Here is a 22,477-nt window from a genome sequence, read left to right on the forward strand (position 1 = left end):
AGTCAGTCAGGTACGTCCTTCTCCACAGCAGCGCCTATCGCACTGTACAGTGTGAGCGGGGAGGAACGCCCCCTCCCATCCTGATAATACTCGTCTATGGACGAGCACTGTGAGCAGTGCGCTGAATTCAGCTTTCCAGCAGTATATAGAACTGCCTTGCCCAAACCAATTAAAGGTCCTGTTTAAGGCTGCATTACGGTATCAAATTGCAGATTATCTCTACCCCATTGTTAAAGTCTAAATTTACAAATCAGCTTACGCATTGCAAAAAAGGTACATTATGACAGGGGTCAGAAAAAGCTAGAAAGAATCAAAAACTTTCAATATACTAAAATCCCCTAAATTGGACAAGGTATTGAGAATTTTAATTACCCTGCTTAAAAAGAATGGTAATAAGGTAACATAGTATGAAAGATTGATTAAATGTAATGGAAAAAAAGTAATACAAGACTTTCCTGGCAGCTTTGAAGTCTTAGACTGTGGAGTTAAACACAGCTTGGTCACTAGGAATGCTCGCTTTTAATGTATCCATTTATGGACATAGTAGGCTTGAACCGCTTTCTAGCAAAAATGCTTTGAGTCAAACTGCTAAAGATGGTAGCTAGATCTCCAGCCAAGTCTAACCAAATAATTAAAAAGCAATAATACTTGAGCTAAAAATAATGTCACTAATGAAATAAGATTTATAACAGGTGAAGCTCATCTAACATCACAAAATTGCAGTTCAAACCCATCATCTATTTCTATACCAGAATGTATTTCCCCTATCCTTCCCCTTTTTAGTAAAAAGAAAAGAGGAGGAGAGAAGAGAAAAATAAATAAAAATACCACCATTTGCTTTACTTCATGCCAAACATGTCTGACACCTGAAGTATCTAAACAGCTCATCAAAAGGCATCACTAAGGTTCTTATGAAGAGAACTATTTTCTAGACTAGCGGAATTATACTAGAGATCCACAAAACCTGATGTTCAATGTGACACTAGGTGCTGCAATGGAGCATTTGTGGAAAAATACAGATAGAAGTCTAGAACAAGAGTAAGCAAGTTTTAGCACTCCAGCCGTTGGGAAACTACTACTCCCAGCATGCCCACCTGCTCTGCTCTTCATGGAGCTACCCACTGAAGTGAATGGAGAATATCAGAAGTTGAGTTTTCCACAGCATCTGAAATACTGAAGGTTGGTCTAGAAGATGTCTTTTTTTTTTTTTTTTTTTTTTTATAACTTCTGCTTTTCTAGACCTCTCCTTGCAGCTGTGAATAACTGCAATTTGTTACAAGACAGCTCTCCATCTATGATGAGGTGTCACCACAGGACCAGAGCAGAATCCTCTTTATTTGAAGCAGAAATTACAAGATCTTAGCCAACCCAAGACTGAATACAGAGGTGGCACACTGAGGCACCACCATATCATTATTCGACTATTCGTTGGCGAGATCTACATCATTTATAGCATAACCAGATCAGGTTCTCAACTAACCAGATATTCCAAGTTCACACTACTAATGGTCTATCCAGCATCAAATCAGCAGGTGTCCGAGTTGTCACCACTCCCTTCAGCAGTTTAAAGAGGCTGTGCCTGTACAAGCACCATGACCTCTAATATAATTACCATCTACCTCTGTGCAGGTTATTGTAGCTTTGGCTTATTCAACAGCCTTATGTATGTAGATGGTGTGAAGTGTAAATAAAGGCTGTAGCACTCACTAGTCACAGACCCTGTGGGAGGAGTAAAGTCTGGGCAGTTTAGACTATACATCCAGGCCCCATTTCACACCATTTCTTACATTCTCAGAGCACAATAGGCGGTCTAGAAGATTCTCTGCCTTCTTGGTAAACAATGACTCTGGGCTACATGACTGATCCTGCTCTACTTCTGATGCTTCTACACAAAGTAAAGTGGGGTCAGTTACGTGACCCCAGATTCAGAACCTCACCCAAAGAGACAAGACTTCCAGCTTTGCACAGCACTCAGAATGTAAGAATTGGTTCAATGGAGGACTACAATGTGTACATTAGGTAAAGCACCAGTAAATTTACTAAAGATATTATGCCACACAATACCCCTTTAAGACAGACCATCAGTAGTGTGAACTCAGTTTGACTTCAGTATAACAATCTTTCACTTCATAAGAAACAATCACACTTCTAGTGCTTCTGTCTCACTTTAAATTCAGGCACCATAAAGAAGCCCAAGAATAACCACACTAGAAGGCACAGAAAGATGCTTCTGATGGACAAGCCAGTCAGCAGCTAGCAAGCCCCCCCCCCCATAATCTGATTCGTATTACACATAAATAGTGTTGTACGTACATAAAACAAACTGCCGTGTTTGCAGCAATGCATATATAGTTAATGTTTATATGGTCCCAAGAGGGTTTTAGAGAAGACATGTCGTTTGATTTCTGGTATAGTCTGGATAGACACCTTGGTATCTCTGCAACAGATTAAAACTTAAGGTTTAAGCTAAACTCCAAAACACATGCCGAACGCCAACCACAGCCAATTGCAAACAGAGTAAGTTTGCCTTAGCCGCCATTCATGTGATCAACAGTCGACATGAGGTCTGTAAGGTTTCAGTTTGCTAAGCAGCATTGATCCTCTTGCTGCAGTTAAAGAACTTCTTGTAAAAGGACAAGAGTCAAAAGTAAAAGTATTTTGGAGTTGTGAATTAAAAGGTCTTATTTGGGCCCCATGCACATGGAAGATTCCAGACTTAAAAATCCAATCCATACATCAGCTGGATTTCCCGGACCAAATTCTATCCAGAGAACCTGAATATCTGCATCACAGTGATTTATGATGCCGGAGTTCCTGACTTGCCACAACTGTTCCTGTAAAGTATGTAGCATGGAACAGGGGAGCCATAAAGATGCAATGAGTCCAGTTCTCCTGAGTTCAAGCCAGGAAATCCAGCTGACATATGGATTCTTCTGTGTGCAGGGGACCTTAAAATGGGAGAAAACTGCTGAATACTATTAAGAGAACTCTAGATGCCTCAAAAATTCCACTTACCTGAACAGCACCAGTCCTGGGATCCTCTGTTGTCCTTTATTATGCTAGGGTTTCTTACAAGTGATACTTAGAGGGGTTGGTACTAACATTAAAACTGATCACCTATCCTCAGGATAGACAAAATCTATTACAGCACTCCGGCTCTCTAACAGGCCCACTTACTTTGAAGGGAATGAAAACATGCATGATTGACACCTGCTCTCTTGACTGATGATGATCCTACCAGTTGAACCCCAACCCAGCAGCCACTTCTCACCTATCTTGTAGTAAGTAATAAAGGGGTGGTGCAAAGACTGAAACTTAGTTCCATAACTCTGGCCAAAAGCAGTCTCTCCTGGAAGGGACACTGCATAACATCTTTACCTTGCCATGCTGCTCTGACCCAAACAGTTTTACAGCTACTTGTTTGACAAATTACCATTAATTTTAAACACTTCAAAGCAAGGAGGAGGCCAATGACGGGTCAAAGAGAACCTTACAAACTCAAGCCCCATTACAGTGGCACACCCCATATAAGTGAAGCTCTATCGTGGTAGGGTTTGATTACTACAGCATCCATATTGCCGACTATTTTAAAGGTAAAGGACATTTCATATACATTCAGGGCAGATCTAAAGGGAACTTTCCAATTTCACCCAGATTGGACTGGTGGAATATTTCCTGCATGTGAAATGAAAGCGTAGGACAGACTCAGTGCAAAGTATTGGGAAACTTAACCACTTTTATTCTTTAGCAACAATACAGACTGTAATTTCTTGCATCGTAACATGAACCGGGTACGACGGAGTGTTTCAGAGGCAATGAATACTCACTTTAGTTGATGAGTGTTGGAAGGCATTTGGAGAAAAACACCACAATTAGGACGGTTAATGACCTAAACTTTGGTGGCTGAGGGAAGTCAACCTGAAAACATGCTCTAACAGTTAAATGATGGTCATTAGTGTCACTTTAAAATAAAAATAGATCTATACAATATGTTCATTTGGTCATGTGCTATTTACAGGTTTTACAAAATAAAACAAAAAGTTAAATACAAAGTTATTTCCCCAACTCTGGTTAATACAGGTTAGAAGAATAACTTGCAATGATAACAGATGGATGGTTGCTTGCCAACAACTGTGAAATATAATCCAGCTTTATCGTTGCAGTGCAATTTTTTGATCACACGCATACATAACAATGTATATGTATAATGTTCTATATAGAAAAAGAATGATAAAAAAAAGGAAAAAAAAAATAAGGAACTTATGGTGATAAAGCATTTGTAAGACAAGACATGTTTCTCTGTCCATTAAAAGGTTTTATTTTTTTTATTTATTTATTTTAACTAGGGTGAAGTATAGCCCATGAAAAGGGCAATACTGGGGGAGGGGGGGGGGGGGTGAGAAAAAAAACAAAAATTGGTTGGCTACAATAAAATACATAAGACATTTAAATAAATAATCTTAAAAATATATGGAAAGAAAACAATTTTAAGTTGTTGGGGGAATCTGCACAAGCGAGAATAGGCATACCTCTTACAGAGAATCAGACTGGTGTAAACAGAAAGGAAATCAATGAAATGAGAGACTGGAAAACAAAATACTGACTGAGGTAGCAGTTATCTGCTTAGTGCAGAAAAAAACTGGCTTATGGCTAAATAAAAAGAGCCCATTAGACAGACAGTATAATGATATCAAACCAAATCCAAATGACCATGCAGAAAACACAGATCATGCTTTGTAATTTTAGTCAATTAATATCACACATTCCCTAAATCTGCTACCAATTTTCTGCAGATAATGTCCATGGATTCAAATTAAAGTTCCTTTTTGCTCCCTTGTATGTTTTTTTTTTGTTTTGTTTTTTAGATGAGAATGGATATCATGAAACTGAACACTGTACATGCTTTTTCCCATCTACAAAAAATATTTGCATAAAATAGTGTTAGTCCTCTGTACATGTCAAAGAACACATGATAAAAAAAAAAAAAAAAAAAGAGAAAACCTCTTGTCTGCACTGCTGTCAAGAGGTTTGGGTGGGGCAGATGGGAGCAAAATGAGAAAATAAGACCTAGTATGAGAAACAAACTTGCCTTCACCAGCACTATGTTCATGTGAAAATTCAGCAGAAATAGACAGTTGCTTTAAACAAAAAAAAAAACAAAAAAAATAAAATAAAAAAGGGGGTTAAGTTAAACATTTCCATTCTGTAAAAATGTCAGTCAAGACCAAAACATCTCAGTAATGTTAGTGTCGGTGCTGTAAAGCCAGATAACCAAAGGTAAGGTAATGAACACAAACGGCCAAGAAATCCCCTCAGTGCATGCGGAAAAAGTGCACGGTCTGGCTGCAGGCTTTTCACACTCTTTACCAGGTTCCAAGTAGTTACGGGCAACATATTTAAGTGTCTCATCCAGAAGTATAACAGGTAATGAGATTTTCAGCACCATCAACCACTGAATCAAGTTCAACGGTGTAATCTGGAAGATAAGCTATAGAAAAAAGAAGAGGAAAAAAACAAATTTAGCAAGATCAGTGTAAAATTGTTAAACGTACCTCATTCATTACTGGCTGCATCATATGAACATACCGGTAATGGTTCTACATAAAGAATCAGAAAATGAAGAGACATGGATAAGCAAATGGAGCCTAGAAGCCAGACGTTCTCCCATGGAGGCATTCTCAATAGTGATTGATTTTCGGACAAGCTGTAAGAAAAAGAAATTAAAAACAATAAATTATTGGACGAACAGTCTGTGCATTCTGCTTATCACAGAAATAAGTACATATACAAAACATTCTGCGCTTAAGGCAGATCTGATCAGACCATACTGGCCTCCATACGGCCAAAAAGGCACATGGTGGTCAATTGCCACAGTAATAGACATCTGTAAAAATTCCATCGTTTTCGTGAGCAGAGCACACCCCTTCGAGCTCAACCTATTTGCAGTCATCGATAGACAGCTGTGTATGCAGATACACAGTACCCAGCTATCAATCATCAATGAGAGTGTCGGGGTGGGGGGTACTCTGCTCAAATTCACCTCAAGCACACATTCTGACTGTGTGTACCTTGTTCATAGGTCTTTAGTAACTTCAATTAGCCAAACTATGAATTATTTGTGTCATTGTAACAGGTAAGGAAAAGTGGAACTGTCTACATACTAGGCTAACCTTACCAGCTGATGACCAACCTGCTTTAACAAATTAAAAAGTCACAATGGTGGAATGGTGAGGGGAAGTAAATAGCAACAGTTACCTGTTCAAAGCATTACACATTTCAATAGTAACTAGGACAGACAAGGCCATAGTCATTGGGTATGGAGATTCAAAGACTTCACATGAGACATTTGCAAAATCTGGGTTATCCTCCTTGCACTGAAGAAAGTGGCTCTACAATGAAAAAAAAGTTTACATGAAGATTACTGATCACATGTAAAGGTTACAGCAAAGTATTTCACAGAGCCTATGGTTTCAATCTCCTATATAATGTCCAGTTCTCCTTTAAACACCAATTTCTGAAGGTTATAAAAATGACAAGATTAATACCAGTTGGTAGAAAGTAACTCTTGGTCCGTCGTCAGCAGCAATAAACCACCAGGCTGCGGCTCCAACTGTAGCGGCACCAACATAACCTATATTTAACAAATGAAACAACCCATAATCAGATCCAAGAAGCGTATGCCGGTCAAGTTATATTATAATTTTGGCAAGACATTTCAATGACACTGTCAGATTTGGCAAAAAGCCGTTCACTTCCCTAAAAGTATTTATTTAAAAAGGTAAAGTAAACTCACAGCCAATAGCTAGATAACGAAAGAAAAGCCATCCACTGATCAGCGGTTCCTTGGGATTACGTGGTGGCTTGTTCATAATGTCCAGGTCAGGTGGATTGAAGCCCAATGCAGTAGCAGGAAGGCCATCTGTTACTAGATTTACCCACAGCAGTTGAACAGGAATTAATGCTTCTGGGAATCCAAGGGCAGCAGTCAGGAAAATACTAAATGGACCAAAAAAAAAAAAAAAAAAAAGAGTCAAAATTAACAAGCTAAGGGGTTTACAGAGTAAGAAATATTATTAAAAACCTATTAAATAAGCGTAGAGGAGACCTGAGGTACTACCATCAACATAGCCATCTAAGAGCAATACATACCAAACCACTTCTCCAACATTAGAAGAAATGAGGTATCTGATGAATTGCTTCATGTTGTTGTAAATAGCACGACCTTCCTCAACAGCAGCTACAATAGTGGAGAAGTTGTCATCAGCCAGAACCATTTCAGAAGCAGTTTTAGCAACTGCAGTGCCGGAGCCCATTGCTATTCCAATCTCTGCTTTTTTAAGTGCAGGGGCATCATTTACACCATCACCTGTCTGAAAGGAGAGAAAGACTGGTTACTCACCTAACCAATTATGTAGTGGGCACATTTAAGCAACTGTGTACAACCCCCCCCCCCCCCCTTCTAAGAAAAAGAAAACAAAAAACCACACACAACTCATGAGCACCTGCCCCAGGGGAACCTTAAAACAAGCCAAAGTCCATTCTTTAGAATATACTCTTGGTTTGAACTTAAAAAAAAAAAAAAAAAAAAAAAAAACCACCATCACTAAATTCCTAATACTCAACTACTTCAATCAAAATTTTATTCTATTCTGGGACCTTGGGGTGGGAAGGGTCTACATTTATTACACAAGTTCCCATAACATACCATAGCTGTAATTTCATCAAAAGACTGTAGAAATTCCACAATTTTCGATTTGTGTGACGGCTCAACACGGGCAAAGCATCGGGCATTCATACAAGCGTCTCTCTGAGCAGCTGGAGATAGCTCATCAAACTCACGGCCAGTAAAGGCCTTTTCAGAAACATCTTCATCTTCACGGAAGATACCAATACGTCTGCAGATTGCTACTGCTGTTCCTTTGTTATCACCAGTAATCATGATCACACGAATACCAGCCTGTCTACACATTTTTACTGATGCTGCCACTTCTGTTCTTGGTGGGTCCAACATGCCAACACAGCCAACAAATGTCAAATTGGTCTAAAAGATAGAGAGAAAAAAATAAAATATATATACACTTTACGGTTACTTGAAAAGGATATAGCAAAGCAGCCAAAAGATGGGATCTGTTTACTCTCATCACATGTTCTAGTATACTTATCTGAATAAGCCTATAATATACAAATTTTGCTTAGGCAGAGCACTTTCATTATTATATACACTACAGCCAGGACTACATTAAAATCTACACGTGATTTCACTATGTGTAGTCACAAAGATGAAATAAAATCTTGGGTAATGTATACAAAATATCTCACCTCATAGTTAATAAAATTAGTAGATTCTTCCAGATTCATATCCTCTTTCCGTGGAGGGTTATCATGTGTTGCCAGTGCCAAGCAGCGCAGAGTGTCTCTGCCTGTGCCCCACTCTCTGATCACACTCATTAGCTTTTGTTTAATTCCTGGAGTCAAGGCTACTTTTGCGCTACCAATACGGATATGGGTACAGCGATCGATTAAGCCCTCAGGAGCACCCTAAAGAAGAACACAAGTTTATTCAAAGCCTATAATAAATTAATAGTATGTTTAAAGATTATAAAGGCTTCACAATCTCAGACTTCATCCCCAGTATAACACCTAGACAAAACTGAGAAAGCTGCTAACATTTATACCATTGTATTGTCGAAAAAAGTCTCTATACATAGCTAATTTATTTTAATTATTATTATATTTTTTAAAAGAGGATGCATGAAGCTCAACCCATAATCCTAAAACAGTGATAATGTGGAAGGCAAAAACCCCTATAAACTATCCTCTAGTATACAGTATATTATTGCCTTTACAGATAGTAATGAGTGAGTTACCTTGACAAACATTTTGTTCATATTTGTACGGCTTGGTTTATTTGGTGTACAGTAAACAGACATGGATTTTCTATCTCTTGAAAACTCCAATGTGAATTCTTTCTTCATGAGTTGCTTTATAACCTACAAAAGAAGATTATGTACTCCTATAAGCTGACAATTTACCGCAGTTACATCCATTGTGTGCCCTCACTGCACCATATAGGACAATGAACCGAAGTACAAAATATTTATTTCTAATTAATTTAAGAACCTACCGAATTACAAGCATTAGCACGTTCAATTCTTGAGAGTCCTTTAAGATCTGTGTCAAAAACATTCATTTTTTCAACCAAACAAGTAAGAGCAGTCTCTGTAGCTTCTCCAACTTTCTCATACACTCCTTTAGCCTACATTGCAAGAGAAGAGACAGTCAAGTCATTTGTAAAAATTACAGATTCTGAAAAAGTTGAAGTAGGAAAAACAAACAAGGGACCAAGCCAACATGACTATATGCGATCCTGCCAAACTGAAGGAAGCTTTGCACTACAGTCACTTCCATGATCCAAAAAGACAACTTTTTGCGCAAGACTGATATTTCCATAACTGAGAGAACAAATAATGTGCAAATATGAAAATAAAATTAGAGGTTTGTGGGAGGAATTAAAAACAGCACTTGCTATCGTCTGTGGCAGTGATGCTTCAAATATTAAATGGATTTAGGTCACTCATTTTTCATTCCCAACAAGATTGTTTAAATGGGGAGATATTGGATAAAAAAACCATTCAATAATCCTCACTTTCCATTACATTACTCAAGTGTTAAATAAACTTCAGTCATTAACATCAAGTCATACAAACCTCATTAAAGTCCAACGATGAATCATTGCAAAGTGCACAAATCGTAGCCAGCTCTACCAGTCCATCATACTGGTGACATTTCACAAGTTTGTCATCTTTCAGCCTAATTGTGTGCGCAGAAAATTAGGAAATATAAAAATACAAGATTATATAGAAATTACTATTAGCTGATGGAAAGGCAAGTACTGTACAATTTTTACAGTGAAGTCTAAGATCAACACATTTATATAAAGATCACACCCCGAAACACCCTCATGCTCAGTAGACTATTGGATAAATATATATGGGGATTTATTATGTGACTGAAGAACCTTTCCCCATCACCCATCATGACTAAGGGTTGCTCTATTTAAATTTAATTGAAAACCTAAAGATCAATGGGGACCAACACTTGGGTCCATCACACAAATGCTTAGCCCCCTTTACAGTTTACATAACATGCTGTCTGATTCATAGCAACAGTACAATGTACAATGTTACAGACGTCAATAGGACGAAGCTGTAATTGTATAACACAGTCACTAAGTACCAAACAGCATAAGATGTAAAGCAGTGAAGCGATGCTATATAGATTCAAATAGGATAGGTCAGCAATAAAAGATCACCTACTACCCTTACTGATAAGATGAGGATAGAGCAGTAAAAAGCCACACAAGATATGACTGGAGGGCTTATCCAGTTATCATAGGATAGGACATTTAAAGATCACTGGGGGTCAGACTGCAGAGATCTTAGGAGATCAGCTGCTTGCTCATAATAGCAGTGGCTGCCCCATTCAAGACTATAGGACGACTGCTCTTAAGAACTATACAAAGTGGGCACTGCAGCTTGCATCACCACTGGGAAACAGCTAACTGGGACATCAATTTTATAGAGCTGGATAAAATCCACCCCATTAGAACAATGGCTCTGCTGCCAAAAATGGCAAAGACACGATAAGAAAGCAAATTAACTGGTCCAGAACCCAACCCATAAACAAAGCCAGACAAAAGAATGAAACTTACACTTCTCCCATGGGAGCATAAGTGGAGCCTGTTACTGAAAACTCATTCAGAAAACAGTTATCGCCTTCGACTCTATCAACAACAAACATCTGAAGGAAGATGGGAAAATAAGACAGTCAGTAAGATTCATTTTAGGATACATTCTTATCTTTAATACTTTATCATTAATCCATGGGGATTACAACCAGGATATAATCAAGAAAATATTAATATTTACCATTTGAACACCTATTTTGTAAGGTCTAGCTTAGGGAAGTCTTTAAGTAGAACATTGTTACTTAGGCCATGTACACACTACTGTTGGAGTTTGCATTGGCAGAGATTACATATAATGAAGAGCATAAACCACACAGCATGGTCCTGACCACTAATAACTACTACAGCAGAAAGGAATCGGATGTTCTTCTAGTTCCCCCTCTACAACTAAATATCCCAGGAGCAGGTGAGCCAAAGTGCCTAGAAGTTTGTTAATGGAACCTACCTTAAATTTTTCATGATTTTTTTTTGTACTACTGGGATTTGTCTGGCTGAGGTATAACCGGTCCCTGAAGTCTACAATAGCTTGTCTATCAATGCCCGATCATCTCACAGCTACATGTAATGAGGGCACAGATTAAGTCACCACAACCAAATCCACTGGCACAGGAGTGAAAGAGCATCAGAAGAATTCTATGCCTTATGTAAGGGGGCTTGACGTGGAGTTTTGCCGTTAAAAGATTATGTCAGGAAGACTTCAACATATACTTCTAATGAATGCCACTTTATAGATATGTGGCATTTGTCAACCATTAGCTGTAATGATTGGTGTGTGTGTGTGCGCGCGCACTTTTTACCCCGTGAATTTGTATTGAATAGTGCAGAATACTGCACTATTCTAAATATATGCTAAACAAATATATATTAAACAATAAGTCAGGCATACTATGCAATGTGGAAGCAGCACAAATCTGAAGCCAGCACACTTCCAAGCGGTCCTAATGCGGACTCATTCCAAACGGAGCACATAAGCTAGTGTGAACCGACCCTTAGAGGGTTTGTCCAAGATTAGGAAAAAAAATGCTTGCCAATCCCCACAAAAAACACCACCCCTACCCATGGGCTGCAATTCAGTCCCACTCACTTTGAAACAGTTCATGGACAAAATGAGGCGCCATTTCTACAGGACAAAAAAATAAAACACCAAAATCTAAAAATCAAACATTTTTCCTTATCAGGGCACTTTGGTAAATCAGAGGAGGAGGAGGCAGCAGTGATATTGGTATAACCCGCTTCATGGTTCCTAAGGCACTGTTTACACAGCAGTATTCACATATTTCTTCCTGCTGCTAGTAGCTCAAAGCTTTGGGATGAGTAATCGCTCCCCATTACAGAACGTATATGTACACAAACTCAAGAAAACAGACTACATAATGAACGTTGCATGAGCTGACTTTGTCTAGTGACTTATTAAAAGGTTATATAGTATTTACATAGCAATTCATCTCAAAGCTTGGATGCAAAATCATACTAACTAGTAACGGGCAAACTTAATGCTTACTGTGCAAGTCTGCTGTAGAAAATAGCAGTAGAAAAAGCTACAGTACACACACTACACCCATTCACAAATCCTCAGCTGTCTGCCACTAGCCCACAGAACAATGAAGTTGCCATCACTACACCTTGAGCGCTAAGATGGACACAGATTATGCTTTGTAATATCTTGGAAAGCACAAGAGAAAGCCTTGCCCTGACTACAGCAGTTATGCAACAAGACTGCAACTGGTCTCCTCCTGAATACTGATCAGCCACGACTCTCTGGTGAGCACAGGTTACAATTTTACTAAGTGAGGATTAGGTCAAGATGACTGACAAACATGAACAGGAGATCTATAAAAGCAAAATGAAGTTTTCATTTTTAGGTTTACAATTCTGGAACAAAGCAGCGCGGTACACTGATTGATTACAAAGCAAACATAAAAAAAATATATTCAATCATGGTTTATCCCTGCAGCACACACAGAAAATCTGGTTTTAGGGGTTTCTTTTATAGTCTGTCAAAGACTCAATCTCATTTCTACTTAGAATGCAGCAAGAGATGGAAGCAGAAATTGCCCGTTCATCCATGACTCACTTAACAAGGCAATGCACCACAGGCACAACGGACTGGCAAAATGATGAAGGCTGCAAGAAGAACACTACACCTCCATCACATTCAAGGTGACATTGATAAAGACGGCAAAAAGCTGCTGTCAGGCTCCTGCCACAAAAGCAGGAAAACACAAAACAAAAGACCTTCATTATATTGCAGACAAAACACTCAAAGACAAGTGCAAAATAATAACATGCAGCGCCATCTGTGATATAAATGCAATCGGTTACAAGATTTCCCAGAATGGACACTACCATGAAGAAAGGGGGGGGGGGGGGGGGAGGCAAATGTAGTTCCTGCATCACTTCTTTCACTGAAATCAGTGGATTGTTGGAAAGTTATAAGTGACATCACACAATTGCTTCTATATATGGCTAATTCTCCACTGCAAACTGGGACCGGGACCCCATTTGCTCCATCAGTGAGGGGTGAAAGTCATCCTAATATATCTCTTAAAATATCAACTTACACATCAGGAGCCAATTTTGGTAAAGTCCATTAAAGTGCATTGGTGTTTTTAACAAATATTCTCCCACTGGACAACATTGTTAAATATAGAAAGTAACATTACTATTTCCTAATAAGAAGATAAAGTTTCTTACCCTACAGACTGACATCTGGTTAGTGGTTAGAGTACCGGTCTTGTCAGAGCAGATAACGGATGTACAGCCCAGTGTTTCAACTGATGGCAAGCTCCTGACAATTGCATTTTTCTTTGCCATTCTTCTAGTACCCAAAGCCAAACAAGTGGTGATAACAGCAGGCAAACCTTCAGGAATAGCAGCGACAGCTAAGGCAACAGCTATTTTGAAGTAGTATATTGCTCCTCTTATCCAAGAGCCTCCATGCACAGGGTCATTGAAGTGTCCAATGTTGATGATCCACACGGCAATGCAGATTAAGGAGATCACTTTAGAAAGCTGCTCCCCAAACTCATCCAATTTCTGCTGCAGAGGAGTCCTCTCTTGCTCTGTAGCTACCATTTCATCACGAATCTTGCCAATTTCAGTGTTGACACCAGTTGCCACCACTACACCAATGGCTTTACCAGCAGCAATATTTGTACCCTAATTGACAAAAAAATTTAAAAAAGTACTTGAATTACTAACGTATGGAGTTAAGAGGTTCTCATTACTATGCCATGTTGGAGATTTACTTACAGAAAACAGCATATTCTTCTTATCTTGATTTACCGCTCGAGGATCAGGCACTGGGTCAGTGTGTTTGATTACAGACACGGACTCCCCTAAAAAAAAAATTAACAGCATGCATTGTACCATGAACATTATACCATCTACAAAATCATGAATAGAAAATGCAGCTTATCATTAAAATTAAGTTACCTGGTCAAGGCATATGTTTCTAATAGACATAAGGATTTGGAGCAGGTTCTGAACCCATGTTAAGTTATCAAAACCAGCCCCGCCCCCCTCCTTTGTCTCCCCCTCCTCTCCTGTCTGCACTATAGGAAAGTCAGCCCTCACAGCACAGGTAAGAGAGAAGGGAGAGAGGAGCAACCTGGAGGGGAGGGTGACTAGTTCTGATCCCATGACCCATGGGAATCTCTCAGAATCCCCACACCAGGTAAGGAAGTTCATTTAAAGACTGTGGACAACTCCTTTAACTTACTAGCAGTCAGGTTTTTTTTTTTTTTTTTTTTTTTTTTTTTTTTTTTTTTAAATCTACTATGTTACAGATCCCACAATGTCAGAACTGATCAGTGGAGGTCCTAGATCTGGCACCTCTACGGATCAGAAAAAAAATGAACACGGGCACAGAAACAGTTTAGAACTGCATTCTCTAACAAGCTTTCCATGCACAATAGCACACTCATGGGGCAAAAAGTAATGCTAGCCACTTCACTTTCCAATTGTAGCCCCTTTAACGTTATTCTCAAGACAGACCATAATCTTTCATAAAAGGAGGAAGTCTGCCAGCAATATGCCATAAACTTAAAAGATGGAAATACTTCCTCAAGAGAAAGCTGCCTGTAAAAAAGTTTTCTAAAGGTTTATACATTACTTCTAGCCATTACTTTACTACCTATGTGACATTAGAAAGTATTCCAGAATGGGCAAGTCTGGCAAAAGATGTACTATAACTTACATAATACATTGCTTTAAGCTAATACAAGAACCAAACTGAGGGTGAATATATAGGGTTCTTGCTTTTCTTACAGGATTGCCACGACAACAATTTGTACCCCAGGGCCTTTTCAGTGCAGTGTTATAAGGACAAAGCAACTAAACAGCATTTTACTTCCTGGCCGCAATGGGACCCTCAGCTAATGAATAAATAATGGAAAAACATTAGGACATTTCACTTATAATTTTCAGGTGCTGCTCCTTCAAATTCCTCCAATTCATGTTCATTATGGCTCACACAAGATTCAAATTTTTCAACCTTGTAACCCATTTGTTTTATACATACCAGTAAGGATTGACTGGTCTACTCTCAACGTTGTAGACTTGATCGAAGTTAGTCGTATGTCTGCTGGAACTTTGTCTCCAACTAGAAAAAGAAATATGCAAACATAAAACATGTACTAATTCATCCAAGATACATACATTGTGAGCAAAAATGTATGAAAGCAACCATGGCCTCATCCAACATGCGTTCAAAACACAACAAGTTGTATGACATTGCATTGCTAAACTAAGATGCCCAAATAACTATTGTAAACCATATAGATCAGATTAGAAGGAGTGAGATTTTACAGATCAAAGTATAGCATGTACAACGCTTGCCTTGTAAAGACAAGGGTTTGCTCAGACATCAATTTGTGGTATGGATTCTGCACCACATATCCACATGACAGTTCAAGTAGATGAGTTTTCTAAAACTCCAGCAACATGCAGCGGAAAAAAAAAAATATTGCAAGGAAATCAGAGCAAGCAGAGGATTTTCTAGTCCACAATTTGCCTATTTTTGTACAAAAAAAGGCACAGTTTCAATGAAGAAATCCACAGCACAGTCTGGAGATTCAGCAGAATCATGGCAGATTTCCAGAAAGATTTGTTGCAAAGTTGTTTTGCCCTCTTTCTAAATATGCTAGAGCTCAACTTCAGGTTCTCTTCAGTAATACTTACTGCTGCAGATAATATGACTATGGTTGAGGACAAGACAACAAATGTCAAAAGGAAAAATTTAGGACAACTATATTAATAGATATACTGCGCATAGGTATGCCTAAATTTGGGTGAGGAGGAATTTATAAACCTTCTACACCAGTTTTCTGGCATAGATAGGCTTTAACATGGCACATCTTTGCAGTTGTTAGTGTCAAAGATTTGCCACAATCCTCGCTTTCCAACCGCCTGAGTGGCCTCAGCTCGACAAAATTATATAAAATTCAGAACAGAAAAAGAAACTGACATCTATGCCAATTCAAGACTGGTGTACACAGCCGTTGTGGTGCACAGGAGTGAACCCGATTTTGTAATAGGCTAAAGCCTCTTAACTCAGGTGCGTCTTGTGCCAGTCCAGGACTTTAAGACTGGTGTAGGAAGCCCCAGTTTTCATAAATCACCCCCCCCCCCCCATCGCCAGTAATTATTGCTATTTCTTTTACATTGTATCGCCAAATTGAGGTCTTCTAAATAGAGGAAAATGATTTTATCAGTTTTATCCAAAACTTTGAATGCACTCTCCCACAGTGAATTATTTTAAGACCTCAATCACTAACTACAAGGCAGATAAAAAAAGGCTGGCATGGTGAGGTTCACTCCTCTGTACCATAGGGAGCTGCATGTGCCAGTATTCCCTAGTGGGAGTCCTTATGCAATTAGAAGTAATAGCTTGTTTTGAGGTTTGCGTTCTTAAACACCTGCAGGAAACCTTACCAGGTTAAATAAAACACCTATGTGGCACCTATAAAGTAATGAATCTTTTGCATACATATTCAGTAAGAAAACAAACGTCTGCAGGTGCGTATGACCAGCAAGATGACTTAAGACTCAAAAATTCATTACATTTATTCTATTTGTGCTAGATACCGGAAAATAAAACCTACACATAGGAGATGTGAAAATGGATTAATAGGAACTGTTGAAGCAGGTAGCCCTTACAAATCTATTAGAAAAGGAGCCGCTTAGCACAATGGACATAATGAAACAGATCTATCACAGTCACTCATTTTCACCACTGTCACAGAAGGCAAGCTGGTTTCGACATACAAATGTCATTGGCATTCGGCCTAGAATTCCATTTCAAGATATGCATCCCTGTGTGAAGTGCTCCAATTCCCTACATGGACATCTCTCTACAAATTCTATGGCAAAGTCCATATTAATACCTTTTGTGTTTAGTATTGTAACATGCTCCACATACATCAGCTACTTAACATGAGTGCTGTAGAGCAACAATAAATTGCCCTGATGTCTGGTCCTAAAAGCAATCTGACGTTTATAGACATATTAAAGTTTATAACATGCAGAGCTCAGCACTGCACAGCAAATTCATCAATGGAGAATGTACATTGTAAGCCATCACTTCTACACATGAACGTGCGGCTAGTCTAGAGTTTGGCTCACACAGTAAATACAATCTTACACTAAGGCCCCACATTGCACAAACGCAGCTTTTTTTGCTGCAGATTTGGCTGCGGCTTTTTGACCCAAAGTAAGGACTAGATTGACCAGTAGGTAGAAGTATAAGAGCTTCCTTGACTTTTGCCTTTGGCTACAAAAAAAACGCTGCAAAATCTGCAAAAAAAAAAAAAAAAAAAAATTCCTGCAGCGTGGGGCCTTAGTCTTAAAGGGGTTTTGCCACAAACAACCATATTTAGATTTGTAGATTGAAAGTGAAAAGTTCTAGAAAATTTAAAAAATTCTATGCATTTTTCTCTAACATCTTAAGTCTTAACTCTACAGGTTCCCAATTGATAAGATCATGAATGTTGGAAATTTATCATCTGGCACTTGTTAGGAATCCAGTCATAATTTTTTTATTGTGACCGAATTGGCATCTTGTTTAGGCACTGACCCTGCCCATTTCTGTGTTCCTGCACAGAAGGATATCCCAATAAAGAGATCATGGCAGGGCTTCTTACAAGTGGCAGATCATAGGAAGTTCTTGCATTGATTATACTATCTATTGGCAACCGTTCAAGACAACAGACTGTCACCACTGAAATGGTTAAAAAAAAAAAAAAAAAAAAAAAGATTTAAAGCGCTGCAAAATTTTATCTAATTATATAAAATTGGTCTACAAACACAAACACGATTATGTTCCTGGGAAAACCCTTTAAACACTTTAAACCTAATCAGGTATCTAGTAATAGATTACACACAAAACTCACCAGCAACTTCAACAATGTCACCAGGGACAATATCTCTGGCTTTAATCCTCTGGACACTTTTTCTGTCCTGTCTGTAAACTTTGCCCATTTCAGGTTCATACTCCTTGAGTGCTTCAATGGCATTTTCAGCATTTCTTTCCTGTTAAGGAAGAGGAGGTGTAATGGCAGAAAAGTGTCAACACGTCAAAGTGGGAAAATGCTGAGCATTTTACAGTTGCAGCAAAGCTCATGCAATTCAGAGAGATCTCAAACACAAGATAGAAAAAAAACAAAAAACCCAGAGCATTTGACCAGATAAGCTCTAGCCACAACTTCTAGTCAGAAAACAGTCTAATAGGTGGTCTGGTGAGCTGCCATAATTTTAGGGACACGGCTACTTACATAGCACATTTACTTTGTTGCTTACATCCATATATGTGACCTAACTCTCCTACAGGTCCTGCACTGTTTAGGTTAAGGAGTTCCTCTAGGAGCAAGGAGGGATTACAAGAGCGAAGAGACCAAACTCCATCAGAAAGGGAATTTAGAAGCAACTTGGATATGGTGCTAAAAGGAACTACATTTTCTTTTATGTTAAAGAAACAAATGATTGCAAGATAGTGCAAACCTAATAAAAGGTACAGAATACACTATTGTAAATACTCTTGCCACATATCCTTATTTCTGGATAGACAGCCATCTGTGACAGTATGAAAGAAGCCAGTTATTACTATGTATAGATACTACATATAGGTTACGGCCAGACAACGTACTTTATTTCCTTGGGAATTGTTAGTACTTAAAATAGGACTACGACAACTTGTTTTCTCTATTGAGAACCCGTCAATGAAACGTGCATTGTGGTTACTACGTTTCTCTCAAAGATGATGGGATTTTAGCATACCATCAATTCTAAAACAGCTTTTCAGAAAGGAATAGTACATATAAAAAAGAAACTTTGTAATATTTCTTGAGAGGCGTTTTCGTCTCCACTTAGGCTGTTCTTCTCATTGTCACAGACTACATTTACATACAGTACATCTCTTATTCTCCTGAGGAAGTTATTAATTGATTTATTGCCTCATTCTGTGCAGTGGTAGAGCCTCATCTTAAAACACAGCAGTGTTAAAAGAAGGACCTGACTGTGTAGTAGAGTTTAGTGCTGCAGATATTTGTGTCTTTTCCAGCATCCACCTCCTCCATACATTTCTTTGTATAAGTGAGGAGGGAGAATTTCTTACATTAACAAGTACTATTCATTTATGAAAAGTTGTTTAGAAATGAAGGAGCGCGCGCTAAAGAGACTCGTCTCATTCTAAACGTATACTACATATCCAGTAAGATCTAACAGGTTACATTTTCAGCTTCCAGATACCCATTTACTATATAACACTCTGTACTTTATATAGAATCCTACTACAGGGACTGCATGTGTTCACTTATTATACATATCTTGTATGTCTATGTATACATGCTGTATATGCACACGTGTGGTATTGCAGCCCAACCCTATTCATGTAAATGAAGAGTAAAGTGCAATAAAACATGAAATGTGGAATTTCTTGATTGTAATCCTACAGAATATACAGAAGACAAACTATCTGAAAGAAAAAGGTTTGTTGCCCAAAGCAACCTATCACATATAGCTTTTATTTCTCATTGTTCACTTGGAAAATGAAAGCTGCATATCTATCGGTTGCCACAGGTAACATTTCTTTTAGGCCGTTTTCATGAACCTGCCTCACTGTATAAGTCGCCAGGGAACACAATGTTATGACATAATGTTAGCCAATTGCAAAGCTAAGACTTGAGCAACAGGAAATTGCAGCACTTTCTGCAAGGAACTAACTGATTCATTTTACCAGAGGACTGCTTGTAAGACTTTTTAACGTAAGGTTACATTTCTCTGTAAAAAGGGTAAGAACAAGCTGTTCATGGAGCTCAAGGTTTGCGCCATTCCATTTGGTATAATATATGTCAAAAGGAGCAAAAAAAAAGATTGAAGAACTCTACAAAACCGCTAATACATTTTTCTGCTCCTCAGTCCTGTTTAAGGGGCTTCTCACGTGCTATTTTGAGGCACTTTTTGAACTGACTGCCCTAAGAGAATCCCTAAGGAAGAGGATGAATATAGTAAAGACTCTACTTTTCTGAGTCACTTCCTAGTTATGACTTCAAAAACCACAAAATGCCATATGAAAATGACATGTGCGACTGAACACTGTCACAAGCAGCAAGTATGTATGCAAAATAAATTACATCAATGCCATACCGCAAAAGTTTACTTACCTGCCACACACCCACAATGGCATTTGCTACTAATATAAGTAAAATTACAAAAGGCTCTACAAAGGCTGTGATTGTTTCTTCACCTTCCTCGAACCATGCCAATACCTGAAATAAAAAAAGATACATCAAAAACAATGCCAAGACCGACATGTCCTCATAAGGAATTTGCTGGCATGTGTTATCACCATACACTGACAACAGATAGATGCGTAGTGCCTGCCATGGCTACTGTTTTGAGACCTTAGGCACAATTAAACTCCAAGACAAACATGGGAGAAATAATTGTTGTCAGGCAGATACACAGGGCTGAGCTTTTCAAGAATAAATTCATTAGTGTTTTACTGCATGCCCTTCTGCTGGAGAGGGCTCCGAATTCCCAGAGTCAAACTTCCCAAATAACAGAAGTCTGAAGAAACTAGGAATGTCTAACTGTGTGATGTTTAAACAAGATCAAAACAAGAAGTCGCTCAAGTATATACTAACTGTGCTTACCGCAACACAACACTCAGCTACAGCAAACGTTATCAAAAGGTTATTGTGGAACTAAACCAGAAACATGAAAGTCATGTGTCAAAGGCACGCTCGTACATTGTATTTTAGTCCAGCAGTGTTAGATTATTTTGCAGTCATATGAGAAAATGCAATGGACTACAGGGGAAGAAACTTATAAGAATTAACCAAAACATCAGCTCAGGCAAGATTAAAATAATTAAATACAACATTTCTCTACATGATAAGGATGTGATATACTTATTACACATATTAACTCTTCCTCTGACTAGCTTGTGTACAGATTTCCCATGTCCAGAAACTTAAAGTGCACAGCACTGGCTCAGCTAGTCAACTCCAGAGTCCCAAGGGATGGATGGATGGATGGATGGATGGATGGATGGATGGATATCTATCCATCCCTTAGGAATCTGCAGTTGACTTGCTGAGCCAGTTTTTGTGAAACAGCCAACAAATATTGGCAATAATCAAATACTTATTCCCCCTTCCCCAAAACAGTCTATATGGAAGATATTTACACATCAGAGGCTTTGACAGTATATTGTGTCATAAACATAGATAAATCTCACAGATAAACTACTCCGCTGCATCTTTACATAGAAAACTTGGAGGCAAAAAAAGGATCTGCAAAAAGCATGCAACTAACCATCAGAATCCTACACCCTATACTCTAGTATACATTACATAAACTGTCCAAAACAAAATATTGGCTTGCCAGTTCCCATTTATACAGACATCCACATCCATTCGATAGATTGGATCATTCTATCTAGCTATAAGGGGAGGGCAAACATGTACAAGACATTTCTGCCCATAACAAGAGTGAACAAAAGATCTGCTGAACAGCCAAATCTCTTTTTTTTTTTTTTTTAAACCAAGAATGGATGGCTGCTCGGTCTCCCAGCCCCCACAAAAGTCACATTGAAATTATTGCTATATAATAATGAAAATTGCAGCCTGAATAACCATACCAGGAGTCTCAAACAATACTTTCCCCAGTGAGTCTATTTTATAGATAGTAGCCAAGATCAGACCTGCAGCATTGGGGTCCAGAGGTAAAATCTGGTTATGGCAGCATCTCTATGGATCCTGAATGCCACTTAATGTCCATACTTGAAATCCAACAAGTGCAGGAACTAATCTGACAGATCATCACTATACTTATGCATGTAGCACTAACACAACTGACAGCACAAGTAATACTGTCGCCACCCTGTGCCCAGTGAAAAGCTGGATAGTAACTCAGTAGTTTTAGCTTAAAGTTTTCAGTTTATTAAGGCGAGTAAGACTTGGATCAATGCAACCATTTACAAAAGATCATTCTGCAGAATTCACAATTCTATTAACTGCCAAAATGTGAGACTGCCTCAAGCAAGATTTGCGTCTTTTCTTGCCCTCTCTGCGGTTTCCCTCAGTTCTCTAACCACAGAATAGCAGTAAGAAAAACACAACCAAGCTGCCATCAACATTGCAAAATCATCCATAAATATCTAAGTGTTTTGTGTACTCCATAGCATAACCAAACAAGGTGAACAGTGGATTAAGAATAGCTAATACTGCT

At 38.6% G+C, this 22,477-nt stretch overlaps 1 protein-coding gene across 3 annotated transcripts in view; it reads right to left on the minus strand.

Moving 5' to 3' along the window:
* Positions 1-22,477, minus strand: part of ATP2A2 (ATPase sarcoplasmic/endoplasmic reticulum Ca2+ transporting 2) — a 31,658-nt gene that overhangs the window by 5,244 nt on the left and 3,937 nt on the right. Inside the window, exons 4-20 of one of the 3 annotated variants that reach the window (XR_012716089.1) lie at positions 20,407-20,511; positions 18,139-18,277; positions 15,270-15,350; positions 14,000-14,085; positions 13,442-13,906; positions 10,712-10,800; positions 9,708-9,810; positions 9,125-9,256; positions 8,868-8,990; positions 8,320-8,538; positions 7,706-8,041; positions 7,150-7,370; positions 6,794-6,996; positions 6,546-6,631; positions 6,256-6,389; positions 5,587-5,704; positions 3,828-5,488 (exon numbers count right to left, since the gene is read on the minus strand). Coding sequence is in view for 2 of the 3 variants with exons in the window: in XM_075272960.1 (XP_075129061.1) it covers positions 5,219-5,488; positions 5,587-5,704; positions 6,256-6,389; positions 6,546-6,631; positions 6,794-6,996; positions 7,150-7,370; positions 7,706-8,041; positions 8,320-8,538; positions 8,868-8,990; positions 9,125-9,256; positions 9,708-9,810; positions 10,712-10,800; positions 13,442-13,906; positions 14,000-14,085; positions 15,270-15,350; positions 18,139-18,277; positions 20,407-20,511 (2,910 nt within the window). In the remaining variant the exon portion in view is untranslated. Of the gene's footprint in view, positions 1-3,718; positions 5,489-5,586; positions 5,705-6,255; positions 6,390-6,545; positions 6,632-6,793; positions 6,997-7,149; positions 7,371-7,705; positions 8,042-8,319; positions 8,539-8,867; positions 8,991-9,124; positions 9,257-9,707; positions 9,811-10,711; positions 10,801-13,441; positions 13,907-13,999; positions 14,086-15,269; positions 15,351-18,138; positions 18,278-20,406; positions 20,512-22,477 lie in introns of those variants that run through there. The other 2 variants (XM_075272971.1, XM_075272960.1) reach the window with 2 other exon arrangements.

This window comes from Leptodactylus fuscus, chromosome 1 (assembly GCF_031893055.1).
Source record: "Leptodactylus fuscus isolate aLepFus1 chromosome 1, aLepFus1.hap2, whole genome shotgun sequence".
In the NCBI taxonomy this organism is placed as follows: domain Eukaryota; kingdom Metazoa; phylum Chordata; class Amphibia; order Anura; family Leptodactylidae; genus Leptodactylus; species Leptodactylus fuscus.